Consider the following 17447-nt stretch of genomic DNA (forward strand, 5'->3'; position numbering starts at 1 on the left):
ACTTGCTTGCAACAGTATCGATTGGAAGAGTGCCGTTTTCGCCTCCTCCAGCTGAGACACAACTTCACAGCCTCACTCACTAGCAGCTGAAAGAGCTGACGCTCACAACACTGAACAACACCGTATGACGGTCACTAAAGCTCCTGTTTCAACAACATTGACATGTTAAAGAATAATATGTAATAATATATAATTGTGGGATATGTGACTATTGACTAAAGGCAATGGTGCTGTTGCATTATTTGATTTAATGTTATAAAAATGAATGTTATAAGCATGCATGTTATAAGCATGCATGTTATAAGCATGCATGTTATAAGCATGCATGTTATAAGCAGGATGAAACCTCAGTTAACAAAAACAACCGAAAACCAAAAACCTATCAGATAACTGCAGGAGTTGGTAATATTCATCCCATGGGGGCCCTGCATATCAACAACGCCTCATGGAAATCATTTGTTTTGGATTAAACTGCCTTCCACAGTGCTACCCATGTCGATAGTGTTACTGAAAATGGCAAACATTTGCTGGTAAAAGCTTCATTAGTCAGAGTACTTCTTTTATTATTATGTTTTTTTTTCCCCATTTTGATTATAATAACTTATTTCTTCACATGAAAAGGTGCTTTGTTTTGTTCTTTTCTAGTGCTGTTTGAAGTGTGAAGATATCCCCTTGGACTGAGTAGTAATGAGTGTAATTTTTTTTTGTAATTATGCAGACGTGGAAGATTATTTAGCTAATTGGAAAATAGCTCATAACTGGCACATTAATCAGTTAAATGAGGCCTAAAATGACTCGAGGTAAGGCTTTTTTCCCCCACCTGGCCTAGCTTGCTTTTCGTTTTTCAAGTTTGATACTTTGTTTTGTGTGTGCGTCTGATAGACATGCTGTCTGTTTCTACAGAGACTGACCTTTACAGAATATCAGAGGTCAGTCTTCCCACAGACATTATCGAGCCGTTCTCTGCCTCCGTCAGAGCCCTCGTTTCATCCGCCCATGCCTTTTTCCCTAAACAAATAAACAAATATCTGCAACTGTGGGGAAAACACGAGGTGTTTTCAGTCAAAGGGGCATTAAACATTAATTTAGCTGCAGTGAGTCAGATGTGGAGGTCTTCTTCAGTTTGTCCCGTAGAACCAGAAAGAGTTTCTGTGATAAACCGATGCACTCACCTCATCGGTGAGGACATGCAAAACATAACGCGGGTTCACAACACAAAATAGCAGAAACACCCAAAGAAAAGTTTCTGGAGAGAACTGATAAACTAAAGATGCATCAGATCAGGTTTTCTTTTTTCAGGTTATCACATATTTCTATTGAAAATGTTATAGAAATTGAAAAAACAACAGTCTGTATGATATTCACAACTTTCCCTGGAAATTAGTTAATTATGCAGCAGCTCAATTAAGAGCCTGCATGCTCGCTTATTGTTTTTCCTGCAGATTTCAACCACACCATGCGGATCAGCAGTTTTCAGAAAGCCGTAAATGTTCAAGCTGAAATTTGCATCACAGCCGAGGAAGCTTTAGCTGCTGTGGAGACTGTTTTGATACGCTTGAAGGCAAAGAAGTGAAGCTTTTTACACCCAAATGAAGTCACCCAGTACATTTTGCCTACTTAATTTCATTTACAGAATGTGAAAATGTGTGAAACTCCCTCCCCTCCAAACAAAAGTAGATAAATATTCACTCAATTTTGGAGCTAGCATCAAATCACCATTCATGGAACTGCAGGTTTTATTGCCACTGACCTTTTTAGATGAAGGAAAAACTAACTTTGAACAGGACAAAGTTGCACATCCTGAACATACAGCCGGCTGGTCTGTGTGGAGTTCCTTGGGTACTCCATCAATGTCAGCTTAGCTGATGTGAGTGCACTGGGGGAATCCCCCCCACAAAAACTGATGTTTGAATATATGTATGTGAAATTAAACACTGTGCTTTGAGCACTCCTGCTTTAAAAACACATAGTTCTGTAACCCATAGGTTTGTAACAGGACTTGGGTGCCTGGCTTGCTTTTTGTTGCCATCTTTTCTGCTATTTTAAGGCTGAAAAAATGTTGCTGATAACAAGAAAAGTCAAGTCAAAATGTAATCCTGTGCACGCCCACTCTCCTTTTCTTTAGAACCACTCGTGTTAGAGAAGTGAAACTCGTGCGTTACAGGAAAAATGTGTTGGCACATGTTTTACAAGCAAACTTGGAGGTTTTCCTGATAGATTTGTTTTTTTGGAGCTGGCAGCAATTGAAGGAAGTGCAGCTTGAGGCACTTCCACATCAGGTTTTACATTTGCAGGGCTTAGGCTTGTTCGATGGTGCTGTTGAAGCCAGCAGACAAATTTGTACACGTTTGTGTGTCTGTGTTGCTTTTTTTTTTTTTAAATATTGATTATTATGCAATATGATGGATATTATAAGGTTAAAGTGGCTCCTTTTGATCTTGCATTCTTGAGTTAATGCATTGTTTTATTAAACTGATAAGAGGCAGTGTTGGCTTCAAGATGTAGAGGGAGCAGAAGTGGCATTACTTGACCCCTACTTGTACTTTACTGTTAGGACTCACACAGGTGGGGCGGGAAGCACTGGATGACACAATCAGGAAGTTTAGACAAACCACAGAGAAACATTTCACAAATTACTACACAGTTGGCGTGGCGACGGTCACGCCCAGTCACAGCTCCATGGAGCTTCTCTATTTCCAGCTGTTTAAGGCTTAGATTGACATACAGGATTTTTGTTATAGTCAACAAAAACCACAAAACTCACCGAATTGGTCCTAAACACGTGTGTGTGTGTATATTGTGTGTGTGTATATACACTGCTGTGAATTCACGTTTAAACAGTTGATCCAACGTCATCAAAACTTAAAGCAGATGCATTTTCTTCTGCTTCCACAGATTTACACAACAACAGTATGTCAGAGGCGACGTTTCTCCTCAGCTCATTCCAAAAGCCTGGAAACCAAATATCATACCAAATATGTATAGTGCTGTAAAAAGGTATTTAAAACCTTCTGGCTTTCTTATCTTCAGATAATCAAAAACATTTTAATATTGGACATAAACAGCGTGAGTAAAGACAAAATGCAGTTTTTGTACTGCTGAAGTTCAGCTTACCAAAAATGTGTTTAATCGCAGTTTAAATTTATATAAAAGAAGAAGAAGGGGACAAATACTTTTCACAGCAGAGTAACAATCAGTTTGGAGCAAAGAGATTTACATCTTTGTGGAAAGAAATCACAATCCTGGCGTAGTTCGACTCTCTAAGAGACAAATTCGTTTCTTGTCTTTTCCATTATGCATCTCAGCCCATAATTCTATCCCAGCCGTTAAGCAACAGAAGCAGGTTTGTAATTATTTGGGGATGAAAGATGAAGCCGTGCTCCCTTTTTCGGGTGTGTGAGTGTAGACGCCGCTCTCTCTGTTTCCATCACATGCAGATTTATTTTTCTTTCAGTCATGCTCTGCTCGAGTCTGTTCCTTTGTTCGGGTTGATGATAACGGGCAGTGACTTTTAAAGTGTAGTGACAAGCTGTCGAGGAGCCAGGGCAGGAGTGAGAGGTGAACCACAGAGGAAGTGCTGGTGGCGGGCGGACTGTTTTGACCTTTACCATGTGATTCCCCTCGCCGACTATGGTTACTGGTCCGATCACCGTGGCAGTGAAGGCTGGTGCAGCATTTTCTTTAATCCTGTAGGGGATTTACAGTAGTTAAACAACAGCATAAATAACAGTGGAAAAGAATAAAACTTGGTGTCTACCCGATGCTTTAATGGAAAACTCGTGTTTCAGACTGTGCAGAAATCCCAGCGCTCCTCGCATCCATTTACAGAGCAACAAGTAAAGTAGTAAGTTCCTCTCGAGGGAAATCTGAATTCTTGAAGCTGTTATATAACACAAGCAATAAAGCACTGAACTAGTTTTTGTGGTGAACCAATTACTGCAGTAAATTAAAAGTTACTGTGTGGATTCTTAACATTTCTGTAGCCTTGACTCTGGTGTCGTAGATGATTTACAGGCTGCTCTGCTTCTAGTTAGATGGAAATATAAGAGGGAAAATGTAGAAAATAGCAGTTAGCAAAGCTATTGCTTATATATTACCATGCCAAGTAGATATATGCTAATGCTAATTATTTATGTGGAGCTGTGCAGGTTAATGGTAAATGGAATAGTTCTTATATAACGCTTTTCTACTCTGAGCACTCAGACTGCTTTTGTACAACTTGCCTCATTCACCCATTCATACAAGCACTTTTTTCCATGCTTTTCCAATGTAGGCGCTTTCTGTCTAACATTTATACACTGATGGATGCATCAGAGAGCAACATGGTGTTAGCATCTTGTCCAAGGATATTTTGGCATGCAGACTGAAGCAGGCGCTTTGACTGCAGCGTGTTGGCAATCTGTCTGCATTCATAAATTAGATGGGTATTCTTTGTAAACCTTTACCATTCTGTCCTGGGAGTGACAGAGAGGGTCCGGGATTGTTTGGAGACCAGTTGTTTCCCACTATGTAACCAATGCAGTCACTTTGGTATCGATTGTGATCGCACAGCTAAACCTCTGGCTAACCAGTTGGTTGCCACAACATCTACTGCAGAGATGGCGATGTATTAGTTGCTAGCCGATTGCAGACTTGTTTGCAAACAACTCACCAACTACTCTTGGAGAAACTTAGCGTGTTGCAAACCGCAAACAGAAAACGTTTGCGTTGAAAGTAAAAGTCGTGGCTTACCGCTCAAATTGAACGGTTGTCCGTTTCCTGTTTGCTTTGCACTTTTTCTGATTTAATTGCCACTTGGCAGGTGTTTGCAGACAAGTTGGTGTCATCCTTCAAAAGTTGTCACCTGCTAGCAAACAAAGCAGTTTCAAAGAGGTTGCCGCTATCACCATATCCTTCTCTGGGACCAGATTTCACCCATTAAGTTCCAGCAGCTTGCAGCCGGTTGGTTAATACACCTTTTTCCCTAGCAACCGGTCTCTACACCATGTGACTGAGACCTTTGATGGCCAGATTATTTTACTTTCACCCAGGCAAAATTCTTCTAAATGTCAACATTTGGCATTTAATATTTAAAACCAAACTAGGGAGAGGGTGAGGTGGAGGCAGATGATCTGCGGGGGCGACCCATCAAAGGGAGCAACGGAAAGAAGAAGATTTGAAACCAAACTCTGGGGCTTTTTAGAAAATAAGCGATAAAATAATTGTGAGAAAGTCATACTGGAGCAGTTCTAAGTGTTGGGTGGTTGCTTGTAGTAACCTTTTAACAGTTTTTTCTTTCTGATTTGTGTGTTTGCAGTTTGTTTTTCTCTCTGTGTATATCTGTGCGTCTCCCTCATCCACTTTCTACCCACACCTCCCTTCGCCCCAGGTGCTTCAGCCCCATCTCCGATCGACCACTGGCACCCGGCCTCTTCTGCTCCCTCTCCACCTCGATTCATTCCACTCAGATCCAGCAGGTGTAAGCAGAAGTCCTAGCTGGCCTTTTCTATCGGAGATAAAAATTGATCGTTTTTTTATTCATAGCTTTAGCCTCTCCCGGCTGCTTTGATCGTGAAACTAGAAAACCTCTGCGTTCAGAAAAGGCTCTCTGTGTTTGTCGCTGACTTTCTTTCTTTCTTTTTCCAGCGGTTGCATCAGCAGTCGGGGGCCACTTGTCAATTTCGGTGGTTGGGTAGGGAGCACTTAAAGAAAGATGAAAGGCGAGTAAGTGGGGTGGATTTAGGAGAAGGCCCAGGTGAGACGAGAGAGAGCTGAGGGAGAAATGCGGAGCAATTTTCCTGTCCTCGCCCTCTGCCTTTTTAGTGTGACATCAAAAGAGGCTCTTGTCTATGTTTTGGGTAACAGCGCGGCTCTTTAGATGTGACCTCTGTCCTCTCTGGGCGATTGATCGGTGCAGGGTGTGGCGAATATTTACATAACTGACCGTTTAAACTATCTTGCTCTCCATCTGCTGCTTTTAAATATCGCCCTACAAAAGAAAAGATGTTTTGTTTTTCCATTTGCGATGTCAGACAGTTCATCTCTCGGCGCACATTTTGCCAGCCTCTGTCATCCCCACTCCTCTGTTCTCTCTGGTGATGTCTCCCTCAATTTTCATGCCTCAGCCTCGCTTCCTTTCTCCTCTCCCTTTTGTTGCCTGCCTGCTTTTTGTTTCCTCCTCCTCCTCTGTATTCACGGCTGTTTCCACATCTCTGCTTGTTATTTGTCATTTGCGTCTTTTCCTCTTCCTCCCTCTTGTCTGTTGTTGTCCTGTCTTTTCCTGTATATAATTTATTGGCACAATGCATGTGTGTCTTTTTCTCTTTGTGTGTCCTTTGCTTTTGTTTTTGTTTGGTTTTTAGCTTCCATGTTTCTTCTTGATTTCCTCCAGGTTGCTCTGTCAGGTTTATTCTAGCGGTTTACTTTCTGTCCCTTAAGCCCTGGAGATGAATTATTGAACAGACTGACCCCCGGGTGCTATTGGGGAGGTGTGTGTGTGTGTGTGTGTGTGTGTGTGTGTGTGTGTGTGTGTGTGTGTGTGTGTGTGTGTGTGTGTGTGTGTGTGTGTGTATTTGTACTTGTTTAGACGTCTTTGTGGGGACCAAAAAAACCCCAAAATGTGTTTTTTTTTGGTCAGGGTTACAGTTAGGTTATGGTTGGGTTTAGGCTACGCGTTAAGGGTTAAGCATACATTTTTGATGGTTAGGGTAAGCGGCTAGGAATGTCTTTTCAGTGATTCGGTTTCAGGTCTTTAAATGCTCCTGGTCTTGTATGTCCCTTTGTGTTTTTGAACACTGGCATTTTGAGTATTTCTTCTAAGTGTCAGGAAACCTGAGGCCAATCTCTCGTTTCTTAGCTGTTTTTTTCAGATGGAAGACATCCGGCAGGATTTTTGTTTTTTGTCGTTGTTTATGTGTGCTGACGTAAGTGTTGGTGTCATTTGAACGGGACATTTTTAACTTTGACAAAAATAGCAATCCATTTTCATCGTGGGCTGGAGTATTTTGTTTTTTAACAGCCTGCCAACAGATAAAGCAGAACCGCGCTCAACGCCTCTTCTAAAGTCCTGTTTTATTTTTGCTGTGTTTGATGGCCCTGATGAGAGGGACAGGGTGAACGGAGAGGAGACAGGAAGTGACAAATTACCACAAGCTGGCTTTTAGGCCATAATACAGACATGTATGTGGTCCACAACAAAGTGTGACTGATGCTGGATTTTGGCTGTCAGTGCTCAAACCTCCTCTGTGTATATCAGCTGATACTGTTTCTCTAGTGAATATACACAGTTGACTTCCAGCTGCATGTGCTGCAGACAGTGTTGTGCATACGCCTCGACAAACTGTGCAATGACATCATTTTTAAGCAGATATGCGTGAATAATAATAATCGTGTGTTATAGCTCACTTACAGCCAACTTCAGTTTCATACTTGTTTGATTTAATAGACTGTATATAAACGATGGTCAGAACCACAACAAAATTAAGGATGCTGCATTCTTATTGGCTAGCAGCTTTCGATTAATGGGTCGTTAGCCAGAAAGAGTCTAACAGGGACAATGGTTTACTGTAAAGCTCTATACAGACTATTACATTTATCTGGATTGGCTAGAATATCAACCCTGATTAAAGATACCTGGTGTTAGCTAGCTCTCAGTTCAAAGTGGCTAACACTCAGTGACTTTGTCAGGTCAAATATTTCTTCTTTTCTGTCCATAAGAAAACTTTAATAAGAGTACTTTGGTGTAATTCTAATATTTTCCCCTAATCATCGCTTCAAGCTTGTAACTTATTGTGCAGAGGAAGTTGATTTGTTTGTGCTGCAGACAAATTGCCTCAGTTTTTTGTTTTGCAAATTTTTTTTTGCTCATTTCCTTTTATTTTTTAACTCTTTGCTCTATATTAAGCTTTTTGGGGTGAATTGAAGTTGAAATGTTCCTAGGCTGAAATAATCTCATTGACAGTAAACGCGGACAGATAAGTAGCTGGCAACAATATCTTCACGTGCAAATGTGAGCACTGAGGCGTTCAGTTAAAGTTTTTCCAGACAGCTTCTGAACACTCCCGATCCCAGAGACTCAGTTCGCAGCACAGGCAAAGTGATCAACAGGTCATCAGACATCCATCTGTTCCCTGCACAGCTCAGGGCGCAGCAGTGCGAGGGCGCTGGATATCGAATCTAATTTTAGTGTCGTTGTGTGTGGTTTCCTGCAGGCTTTTCAATCTGACCCTGAAGAAGCTGATCATGCTGAAGGAGCTGGATAAGGACCTCACCTCAGTCGTCATCGCGGTCAAACTGCAGGTACGAGACGTCTCCAGGAGCAGGAGGTGAAGCACACCTGCTGTACACGGAGGCTGGAGTTTTATGGAGGCATTATTTTAGAAATGCATCAAAAGAAAAAGTTTCTGCGAACAGAATAAAACAACTTTAAAGATTACACATACAGATCCCTGTGAACAGTCTATGAGCGATAACTGAGTAATAACCAAAACAGAATTAGATGATGGGCACTAAAATCATACCTCGAAGCTCAGTTCCAGGAAACAAAATCAATTTTTTTTAAAGTCTGACTGAACTTTCCTAGAAATAAAATCCTCCCCAAGGTTACATCCTGTTATGTCAAAGTCTGCTTGAGTTGAACATTTATCTTTATCTTTAATCATTAAATGACATTATAGGATTCAAAGATTTCCACTTTCAACTATGCTTAACGAGCAGACGATGAAAAACGAACCAACTCCCCACCTGGGGAAAAACCCGAAAGACTCAGCCTTTGTTGCCCCGTTTGGCTTTTCTGTAAAGCCGTTTATTGTTTTGCTGAGTCGGTTTCATTGGACGCAGACACACTTCCTCCTCGTTGTTTTGCAGCCAAGCTGCTTTCTGAAATGCCTCATTAGCCGGGTGCTTTTCTCTTAGAACTGGCAGAAGGAGCAGCGCTGCCAAATCCCACTTTTTCTGACCATTGGAGAGCTTTTTGGCAGCGCAGGCGGCCAAGTTAGTTAAAGTTAGCACAGAATACTTCAAAAATACGGCATTTTGTCACATTTTGTTGTCATTTCTCTCTCTAATGCCAGGGCTCCACTCCAAACTTCTACTCGCTGGCTCGTTTTCAGTCTTGATTGCTATCGTCTTGTTTTCTAAGTAAACCATTAAATTCTCTGCTGCTCTCTCACATAAGGCTCTTTAAGCTGGTTTAATTCTTTTTCCATGCGGCTGCCGCTCGCTCAGTCTTCCAGCCCTGCTTTCTCCTATCAGGCATTTCTCCTTACTCACCTCCTCCTCCGGCTGTGCATGGCTGATGATAATGATGAGTCTGTTGTTTTGAGTCTGCTGGGGTTAGCTAGGGCACGCTAATAGAAATCTTTCTCTTTTTTTCTTGCTTGCTTTCTTTACTTTCACCGTTTCTTCTGTAGTCATCAGTCTGTGTCTCGTCTTCAGGGCTCCAAGCGGATCCTGCGCTCCAATGAGATCTTGCTGTCCTCAGCAGGACTGACGGAGACCGATCTGCAGCTCACCTTCTCCCTCCAGGTACGAACAAAGGTTCAGCGAGATCAGGGACCCGTCAATCACAGCCAAACAATAACTTTCTGGTTTTACAGAAAACATAGAAACAACAATAACACAAAAAATTGAATCTCTAGCTTCAGAAATGCAAAAGTCTTGAGCCAACCGTCATTTTTTTATATTTTACAGAGGAGCCTTCTTGTAATATTTTCATAGTGGTTTGGATCAAAATGTTCCCCAGGCCGTCTGAAGGTCTCTGTGTTTGTTTGACAATGGCTGATTTTCATTTTCACTCCAGCCTTTGTACCTGATCCTTTTCACAGCAATATTTATTTGGCGCCGAAATCAAGAGATGAACCAGTGTTGTGTCTACATGTGACAGACAACTTAGCAAATAACCAATTTTAAGTTCTCTAAGTGAAAATCAGTGGTAACAGGTCTGATAGAGTCATTAATCCAAAATTCATATTTTAATTTTTTCGGCCAAATGACCATCAATGTGTCCAGAAAAGGTCAGAACTCATAACAGTGAGTGTCTGCAGCCATCTGTAAAACATGGTGGAAGCTCCGTCATGGTTTGGGCTGCATTTCAGTCAGTGATGTTGCAGATCTTGTCAAACTTGGGGAATTATGAACGCAGAAATGTACAGTCATGTTTTGATCTGCCATGCAATACCATCTGTACAGTGTCTGAGTGAAATTGGCTTCAGTTTTCAGTGTAGCAATAATTCACGAAGCACTGCCAGTACAGTGAAAGCACACCTGGATAGAAAAACACACAATGAAGCACTATCAGTCATGGATTGGCCTCCCCAGAGCAGTGTGGGATCATCTTGACAGAGAACAGAACAAAAGGCAGAAACATCCAAAGAAGAGCTTTAAATGTCCTTCAAGAAGCCTGGAGAACTATTCCTGAAGACTACTTAAAGAAATAGGAAGAAAGCTTCCTCAGAGAGTTCAGGCTGTGATGAAGAGTAAAGGTGGTCGTACCAAATATTGACTTTCAAGCTCATCAGAATTGTGCAAACTCAGTTTTTGCCTTATATACTCCATTATGTATGTTTTTACACGCCTCAGTAAACTGTTGCACCTATTTCCAATTTTATTAGCAAAACATAAAGAAATGTGGAGTGGCTTAAGACTTTTGCACAGTACTGTATCTTTACAAACATGGAAAACTTTGGCGTTGCTAGATGAGGGAGGATCAGGGAAGCGGATCCTTTAGCTCTGATGCATTTGCACCTGTGATATTAAAACAGTTTGGGATAGTTTGGAAAAGTCTACACAAAGCTGCAGAAGTGTCGCCTGCAACTCTCCATACAGCAACAATACGGAGTGCATTAAGGCAGAGCGTGGTTAATGTAGTTCCCAGCGAGGTTTTCTTGTGCTCTAAATCACGCTTTCCGATTTCCATGACTCTAAAACGCTGCTAAAAGGTCAGGGAGTTTCTCTCTCTGGAGCTTGCCGAGTGCACCGAGCCAGGCATTATACATTATACATTATACATTAAACTTCCTACAGCAGCAGCGCTGCGGAGAGGAAGCTTATTAAAATCGAGCCACCGGAGTCGTTTCACGGCTTTAAACATTGTTACAGGAGCGAGTTTGGTTCCATTTATAGTGCAGCTGCTGAGATCGTTAATGATGGGTTATGTCATAGTTGGGCTCAGACTAAGTAGTTTGACACCTGGGGATGCTGAGCGAGGTCAGTGTGTGTGAGGGAACTTATACAAGAAGCTTGGATCAGTCTAATTATCAAGTCCTGAGAAATAAACATTATTTATTGAAACATCTGAATTCATTCAGGAAATAAGTGGTGTGTGTGTGTGTGTGTGTGTGTGTGTGTCTACCTGCAGTATCCACATTTCTTAAAGAGAGATGCCAACAAGCTTCAGATCATGCTGCAGAGGCGCAAGCGATACAAGAACAGGACCATCCTGGGCTACAAGACCCTGGCTTTGGGTCTAATCAACATGGCCGAGGTAACGTAAACCTGCAGAGGTGATTTATTCTGTTTTTCTTAACCTTTAAATCTGATCACTTGCCTCTTCAGCTTCTTCCTCTTTGATTATTCCTGACGTTTCCTCAAATGCCTTAAATGTGCAGCATTTATTGCATTTAGAATAAACCTGTGAAAATGGGACATTTGAGCTACATTCAATACGTCTCCTGTACGCCTTTTTTCATCTTTCTAAATGTGTTTTTCTAAATTAGGTTTAGCTTCTTTGAATAGCAATGTGCATTTATTTAAACCCATAAATAAACCCTCAGCGTTTCTTTACTGGAAGCAGTGCTGCAGCTTTTTGTTGAAACATTTATAGATGATTCATCGGCGAGTGATGGAAAATAATGTTTAGCCCGCAGCTCTTATAGGAGACATCTGTGCCAGCTGACCTTGTTCGCGGCACTTTTGCACAGTTGTAGTGCTCTCCAAACAAAAAGACTGTGACGAGTCAAAACTAGAGCGAACAATTTCTGGAGAAAAGGCAGCGGGATCGTTTCTATTGTCAGAGTTTGACTGCTACTAGCTGCTAGCAAACAATTGGAGGTAAATAAGAGGACAAAGGGAGCTGAATGGAGATGGATAATTTAAGATGTGGAAGGAGGGAGAGTCTTAATGATTGTTCGGATGTTTGTGTGAGAGAGAAAGAGGCAGAGAAAAGCAGCGTTTGTGTTGTGTTTTTGTCCACAAAAGCTCTATTTTAGGCAGAGTGTTATGATTACAGGAGAGCGAGAAGTAGTGAAAATGTATCTTAAGTATCCAACACGTAGGGAAGGGGGCAATTAAATCCACCAATCAGTGATCATTTGAAATCACTTCTTACCAGCTTCCAAACATGTCGGTTAAACATCCATACATCTGTTTTCTTCCATTTATCTAATTCAGGGATGTACCACCATACTACCGCTGCCAAAGGGTAAGAGGCGGGGTACAACCTGGGCAGGTCGCCAGTCTGTCGCAGACCATTCACACTCACATTCACACCTACAGGCAATTTAGAGTCACCAATTAAGCTAACCCCACTAACGGTGCTAACCACTGCACCACCGTGCTGCCACATATCGTGATATCATTAAATTCTATCATTCTTGATTTATGGCCAAATTTCCATCTGTTTGTCTTTAAGTCCAGCTGAACGTTTCTGAAAACACAGACGAAATCCTCTGACAGTGTTCAAGATTGAGCTCGTTCCCAAAAATGTAGAAAATTCAAAGTGAAACGCCGACTGTGAGACGGCCGCGCGTCCTCTCAGCAGCGGTTACATTTCTCTGCGGTCTTCAAAGAGGTGAAGCGCAGAGTTGCGACTTTGCAGAATCTCGTGTTTGTGTCAGCATTGCAGGGAAATGAGTATCAGGCAGGTGAGCGATTGCACTTTGCTTTAACAGACGAGTGGCTATAGTATTATTATTTATTCTTACATTTCCAGCACTGGGCGCCTCTGAGGCAGCAGATGGAGGTTAAGCTGCATGTTTGAGGGTGCGTCAGCTGCGAGCTGTCGAGTCAGTGGAGTCTCATCCTTTGCAGCCAGACAAAAGTCCCAGCTGATCTGAGCTGTTGACCCAACAAGCCACCGGTCACGGTCTCATCTCTCTAAACATGCAGCTTCTGCCCTCTGCTTAAATCCGATCTTCATTTCTCAGCCGGTCTTCGCAGAACGTTTTCTAAAGCTAATATCCAGCACGATAATCCGCGATGCTCCTCTCTTGTGGCAGCTCCCTTCATACACATCATTCCTCTCCTCCTTTGTCATTCAGGAAATTTTCATTCACAGCGGCGGCTCGCAAAACGTATTTATTGCCAACCTTCATTTAACCTTCACGTAAACTCAATTCGCCGAGTGCGCTTTCAAATCAGACGCTGGATTTTGATCTCTGGCCCGGCGTCCTCTTCTCGGCCGACATAAATGTCGCCATAAATCAAGCGTACAATTAAATTTCAGCCTCTTCTGCCAAAAGCTCCTCACATTCCCTGCCTCCTCCGATATGAAACTGCTTTAAAAGGCTGGTGATTTATGCCGTCTGTACTTGTGTGCGCACGTGTGGACGGTCTTTGTCCTTTAGGAACGCCTGTTAGCTTTCACCAGCTGTGTGTGTGTGTAAGTCAGGATTATTAAATGTGTAAAACACCTTCAACTCACTGGCTTCACATAAAATGTTTTATGGAGAGAAAAGAACATAAATCCACAGTCACTCAACAAACGGGTCTGATCTCATGTTTACAGGAGTGTCTTTGTAGATGGAACTGAACCAAATACGGTAGAGTGAGCTGTTATAATACATCCAACCCTAAGTCAGACTTCCAGTCCTGATTAAACTATGTTTTTGGTGCCTGCTGGCTGTCCATGGCCGTCCCTGCATATATAATAAAGTCACATTTTATTCCAGAGCCAGTCTCAACAGACAAATTGTCTGTTGAGTGCTTTATAAAGGGCAGAGGCCATAAATTCAGACTCGTACGTACAGCAGGTTCAAACTCATTCCCTCTGAGCCACAGCAGAAGTTACTCTGCTGCCATATTCTGCCTAAAGCTCTGTGTGTGTGTCAGGAAAATAATACGCTACAGGGGACACACGTGGGCTTTCAGAGTCACAGAGAAATGTCATGTTGATGGCACTGTGCTGCCTTAATATGACAGGTAGTTTCCACTGACCCTGCAAGCAGCAGGAGGAGAATGAACTGCTGAACCTGTTCATGATTTCAGAAACATTTTGCTTCTGAATCTGAAATCTTACAAATTCAGTTTTATTTATACGTTACATTGTAAGGTGAAGAATCTATAATAATTCAGAGAAACCCCAACAATCAGATGAGCCCCTATGAGCGAGCACTTTGATGACAGTGGGAAGGAAGAACTCCCTTTTGACAGGAAGAAACTTCCAGAACCAGGTTCAAGAAGCCGTGACTGGTTGGGAAGCAAATGAAGGATAACTCAGAAGAAGTTCAGGACGGAGCAAAAGTTCTCCAGGATTTCTGAAGGTCTTTAAAAGCTTTTGTTTGGCTGCTTTTTCCACATATTTTCAGTCCAGTCTCTCTGGACTAACCAGTGTTGTGTTTACACAGTACAGATAACAATTGTATCTTTAGGCACTTTGTTACTATCAGCATGTTGCAAGAACACATCATTTGTTTCCTTTTCTTTAGATAAATCGTCAAAAAATACCAAGGATATCACAGTTTAACTGCTACAAAGTAGTATTTTTGTACCAACAAGGTACGGTGAGAGTCGAGGACCAGGTTAACGGGCTAGTCGATTTCTTTAAATCACTGAGTGGAGTGATGGACTCACTGCAGTCGTAGTTATGCGCTACGTCTCGTTTGAGCGGGCTCTGAACCTTTAATTCCTCGAGTCTTACTAAACATTGTTCAACAGTGGCTGCATGTTTTTGCATATTTAGAATTCTTCATTTGTTTTCATTTTGCTTTTATTTTGAAGTTTTCTTCACACTTCAGTTTCCTTTCATTTAGTTGCCATAGTAGATTTGTAGATTTGCGCAACTCTTTTATTTTGACTGTTAGTGCTGAAAATGTCTAATTTCAGTTACGTCTTTTTTGTTTTTAACTATTCTATACACTCATGGTGTCTCAACACATGTGCAGCAAAGCCCCCCGATGCCTCGTGGGATGGTAAATTTAATCCACAGAAAAAATGCACAAAGTTCATTTTGCAGAGATTTTCAGAAGCTGCCATGTATTTCGGAGACTGAGTATAGCTATCTTTAACCGTCACACTGCACAGTATGTGTTCACTGCAATCAGTGCTTTGTTTGAATAAATGAACACAAGCTCAGCAGCTGCCTTCAGTTATGGGCCATAATAAAATACTTACATAAGTTACGTCTAAGTGAAAGTGTGTCGACAAAGTTACTGTTGAGAGCAAGTGTGACACGGCCATGAATGTTATACAGAAGCAGAGTAGGCAGTGGGATGTGAAGCACTGTTCTGCAGCTTTGAGTTTTCTATTGAAGTCGTAGCAAGCTTAGTTGGTAAAGTGCGCCAATAAGCTGTGTTATATGTTTACATTACAGAGAAGGATAGCCGCTAATTAGTGCACAATAACAGACTAATGAGACACTCACAGAAACACAGCACAGACCTCTCTGACAAGCTCTTATTGTCTCGGACCACACAGGAAGCTGTTTTATTTGTCTGCATACAAAATGCTACAAAAGCCACCAACACCACAGATACCTTGAAGTCGAGATTAGCAACTCAAAGCGGCCGAGGTGAAGTTTAGCAGTCAGCCTGCGCTCCTCTCACCTGTAAATCAAGCAGCCATGATCCTGAGCCCTAATAAAAGCTTAAACTGGTGAGGTGGTTAAAGATCGATGGCTGCACAGGAGCAGGTTAGCAGTAGACCACCCACACATTTTAGAGTTTGGTTTTTTTTTGGTGTCAAGCTGCTTTTTTAATGTTTTGAAGTTGGACTTTTCTTTGGGGACTGAAACTACGTCCACTCTGGAAGTGATTCACAGCCATCAGAGACGATAGAAAGTGAAGCAACTATGTTCAAAAATGTGGTAAAAATATGGGCAAACTAGCAACTAGTGGGCAGGACTCAAGATCATCTTTCTCAACTTCAAGGCGAACGATCAAAGCGACTAATAATGAGAGTAACGAATGGCTTTGATTTACCTGGTAGTAAACACTTTAGAGGCAATTGGTGTGAAAGGCTTCCAGTCTGAATCTAAAAGTGAAGCTGATTCACACACAGCTCGAAATTCATTCATTCAGAGAGCTGTTAGCTTGTGATTTACTGTTAAATCCTGCACAGTAGGAACCGACTCCTTATTACCTTTGTTACAAACTATCTATCTACCAAAATCTGTTCGTACATGAACAATGCTCACAGGGGGTTAATGGGTGAGTTGTGATTTTATTTGTACGAGGCAAATAGAGAGTCTGACTTTAAAGCTCTAAATTACTGTTAATTTTTTTATTTTTTTTGTAGAGCGTGCAAACCACACAGGCTCACTTTCAGTTGGAGGTTTTATGTGATGTCATTGGTGGAAGGAGGTTATTCAAAGATCTAGCGGTGTAAAATTACTGGTTGTCACTTTTTAAGCACCATGAAATCCTCCATAAAATGCAAGAAGTGGAAGTGTGAGAGTGAGATGACATAACAATTCCTTTAAAATGTTCTTGTCATTTATTGCCCGTGTGCTTTCACGATACTGAGAAATAAAACATTGGTTTCATTACTTTTTCTTAATTTAATCAATATCTATAAATGTTTCGGACTTTTAGGATTTGAAGATATATTAAAATCATGTTAAAGTCATCATTACTGCTATTAAATTTTTTACTACCTGAAGAAAATAAAGCATCAAGAGCTCAGGTGGCATTTAACTACTTTAATTTTTAAAACTGCGTAAAGATTCAGAAGATGCGCCTGCACTGAATCCTTCTGTGGGTTTTACTGTCTTCATGAGGGGAAAAGCAGTCGAATTACGTCTGTGTTCCTCTCAGACACGCATGTTCATCTTCATGCTGTTTGACAGATTTGCATAATTGTCTTTCTTTGAGAAAATGGTTAAAATTAGCAGCTGCAGGAAGCTTCGGGAGCCTATCGGCAGCATGTGCGCCAGTGTAGGTGAATGGATGCACGGCAATAACGTCTCTCTCTCCTTGAATGTTTGGCTAAGGCTGGCTCCATAATAAGCTGCTCAGACTTCATTAAATGTGCGAGTGTGACCAGATTCCTGAGAGAGGCTGGGTGTCACTCGGTTAGACGCACAAACACACACACAGACACACACAGCAGACGTGGCGCTGCTCTTTGCTGCAGCCGCACAGAGAATTGATTGCCTCTGCCTCGCCTGTGCGTGCTTTCTCTGTCGGCGTCTGGTTTTGTTCATTTTCCTCAGCCTTGTTTTGTCTCCCGGTTTCTTTATTGTTCTCTCCATCTGCAGAGCTTTCATGCCAGTCTCTATTGCTTCACTGCTGTTCCCCCTCCTCGTCTAATGCTGT

At 41.8% G+C, this 17447-nt stretch overlaps 1 protein-coding gene across 1 annotated transcript in view; it reads left to right on the forward strand.

Moving 5' to 3' along the window:
• Window positions 1–17447, forward strand: part of pacs1 (phosphofurin acidic cluster sorting protein 1) — a 64911-nt gene that overhangs the window by 30005 nt on the left and 17459 nt on the right. The window contains exons 2-4 of the mRNA XM_005751988.1: window positions 8190–8277; window positions 9415–9504; window positions 11336–11461. Of these exons, the coding sequence (XP_005752045.1) occupies window positions 8190–8277; window positions 9415–9504; window positions 11336–11461 (304 nt within the window). The remainder of the gene's footprint in view (window positions 1–8189; window positions 8278–9414; window positions 9505–11335; window positions 11462–17447) is intronic.

The sequence above is a fragment of the Pundamilia nyererei genome, unplaced genomic scaffold, assembly GCF_000239375.1.
Source record: "Pundamilia nyererei isolate P.nyererei 1_Seehausen unplaced genomic scaffold, PunNye1.0 scaffold00336, whole genome shotgun sequence".
NCBI lineage: Eukaryota > Metazoa > Chordata > Actinopteri > Cichliformes > Cichlidae > Pundamilia > Pundamilia nyererei.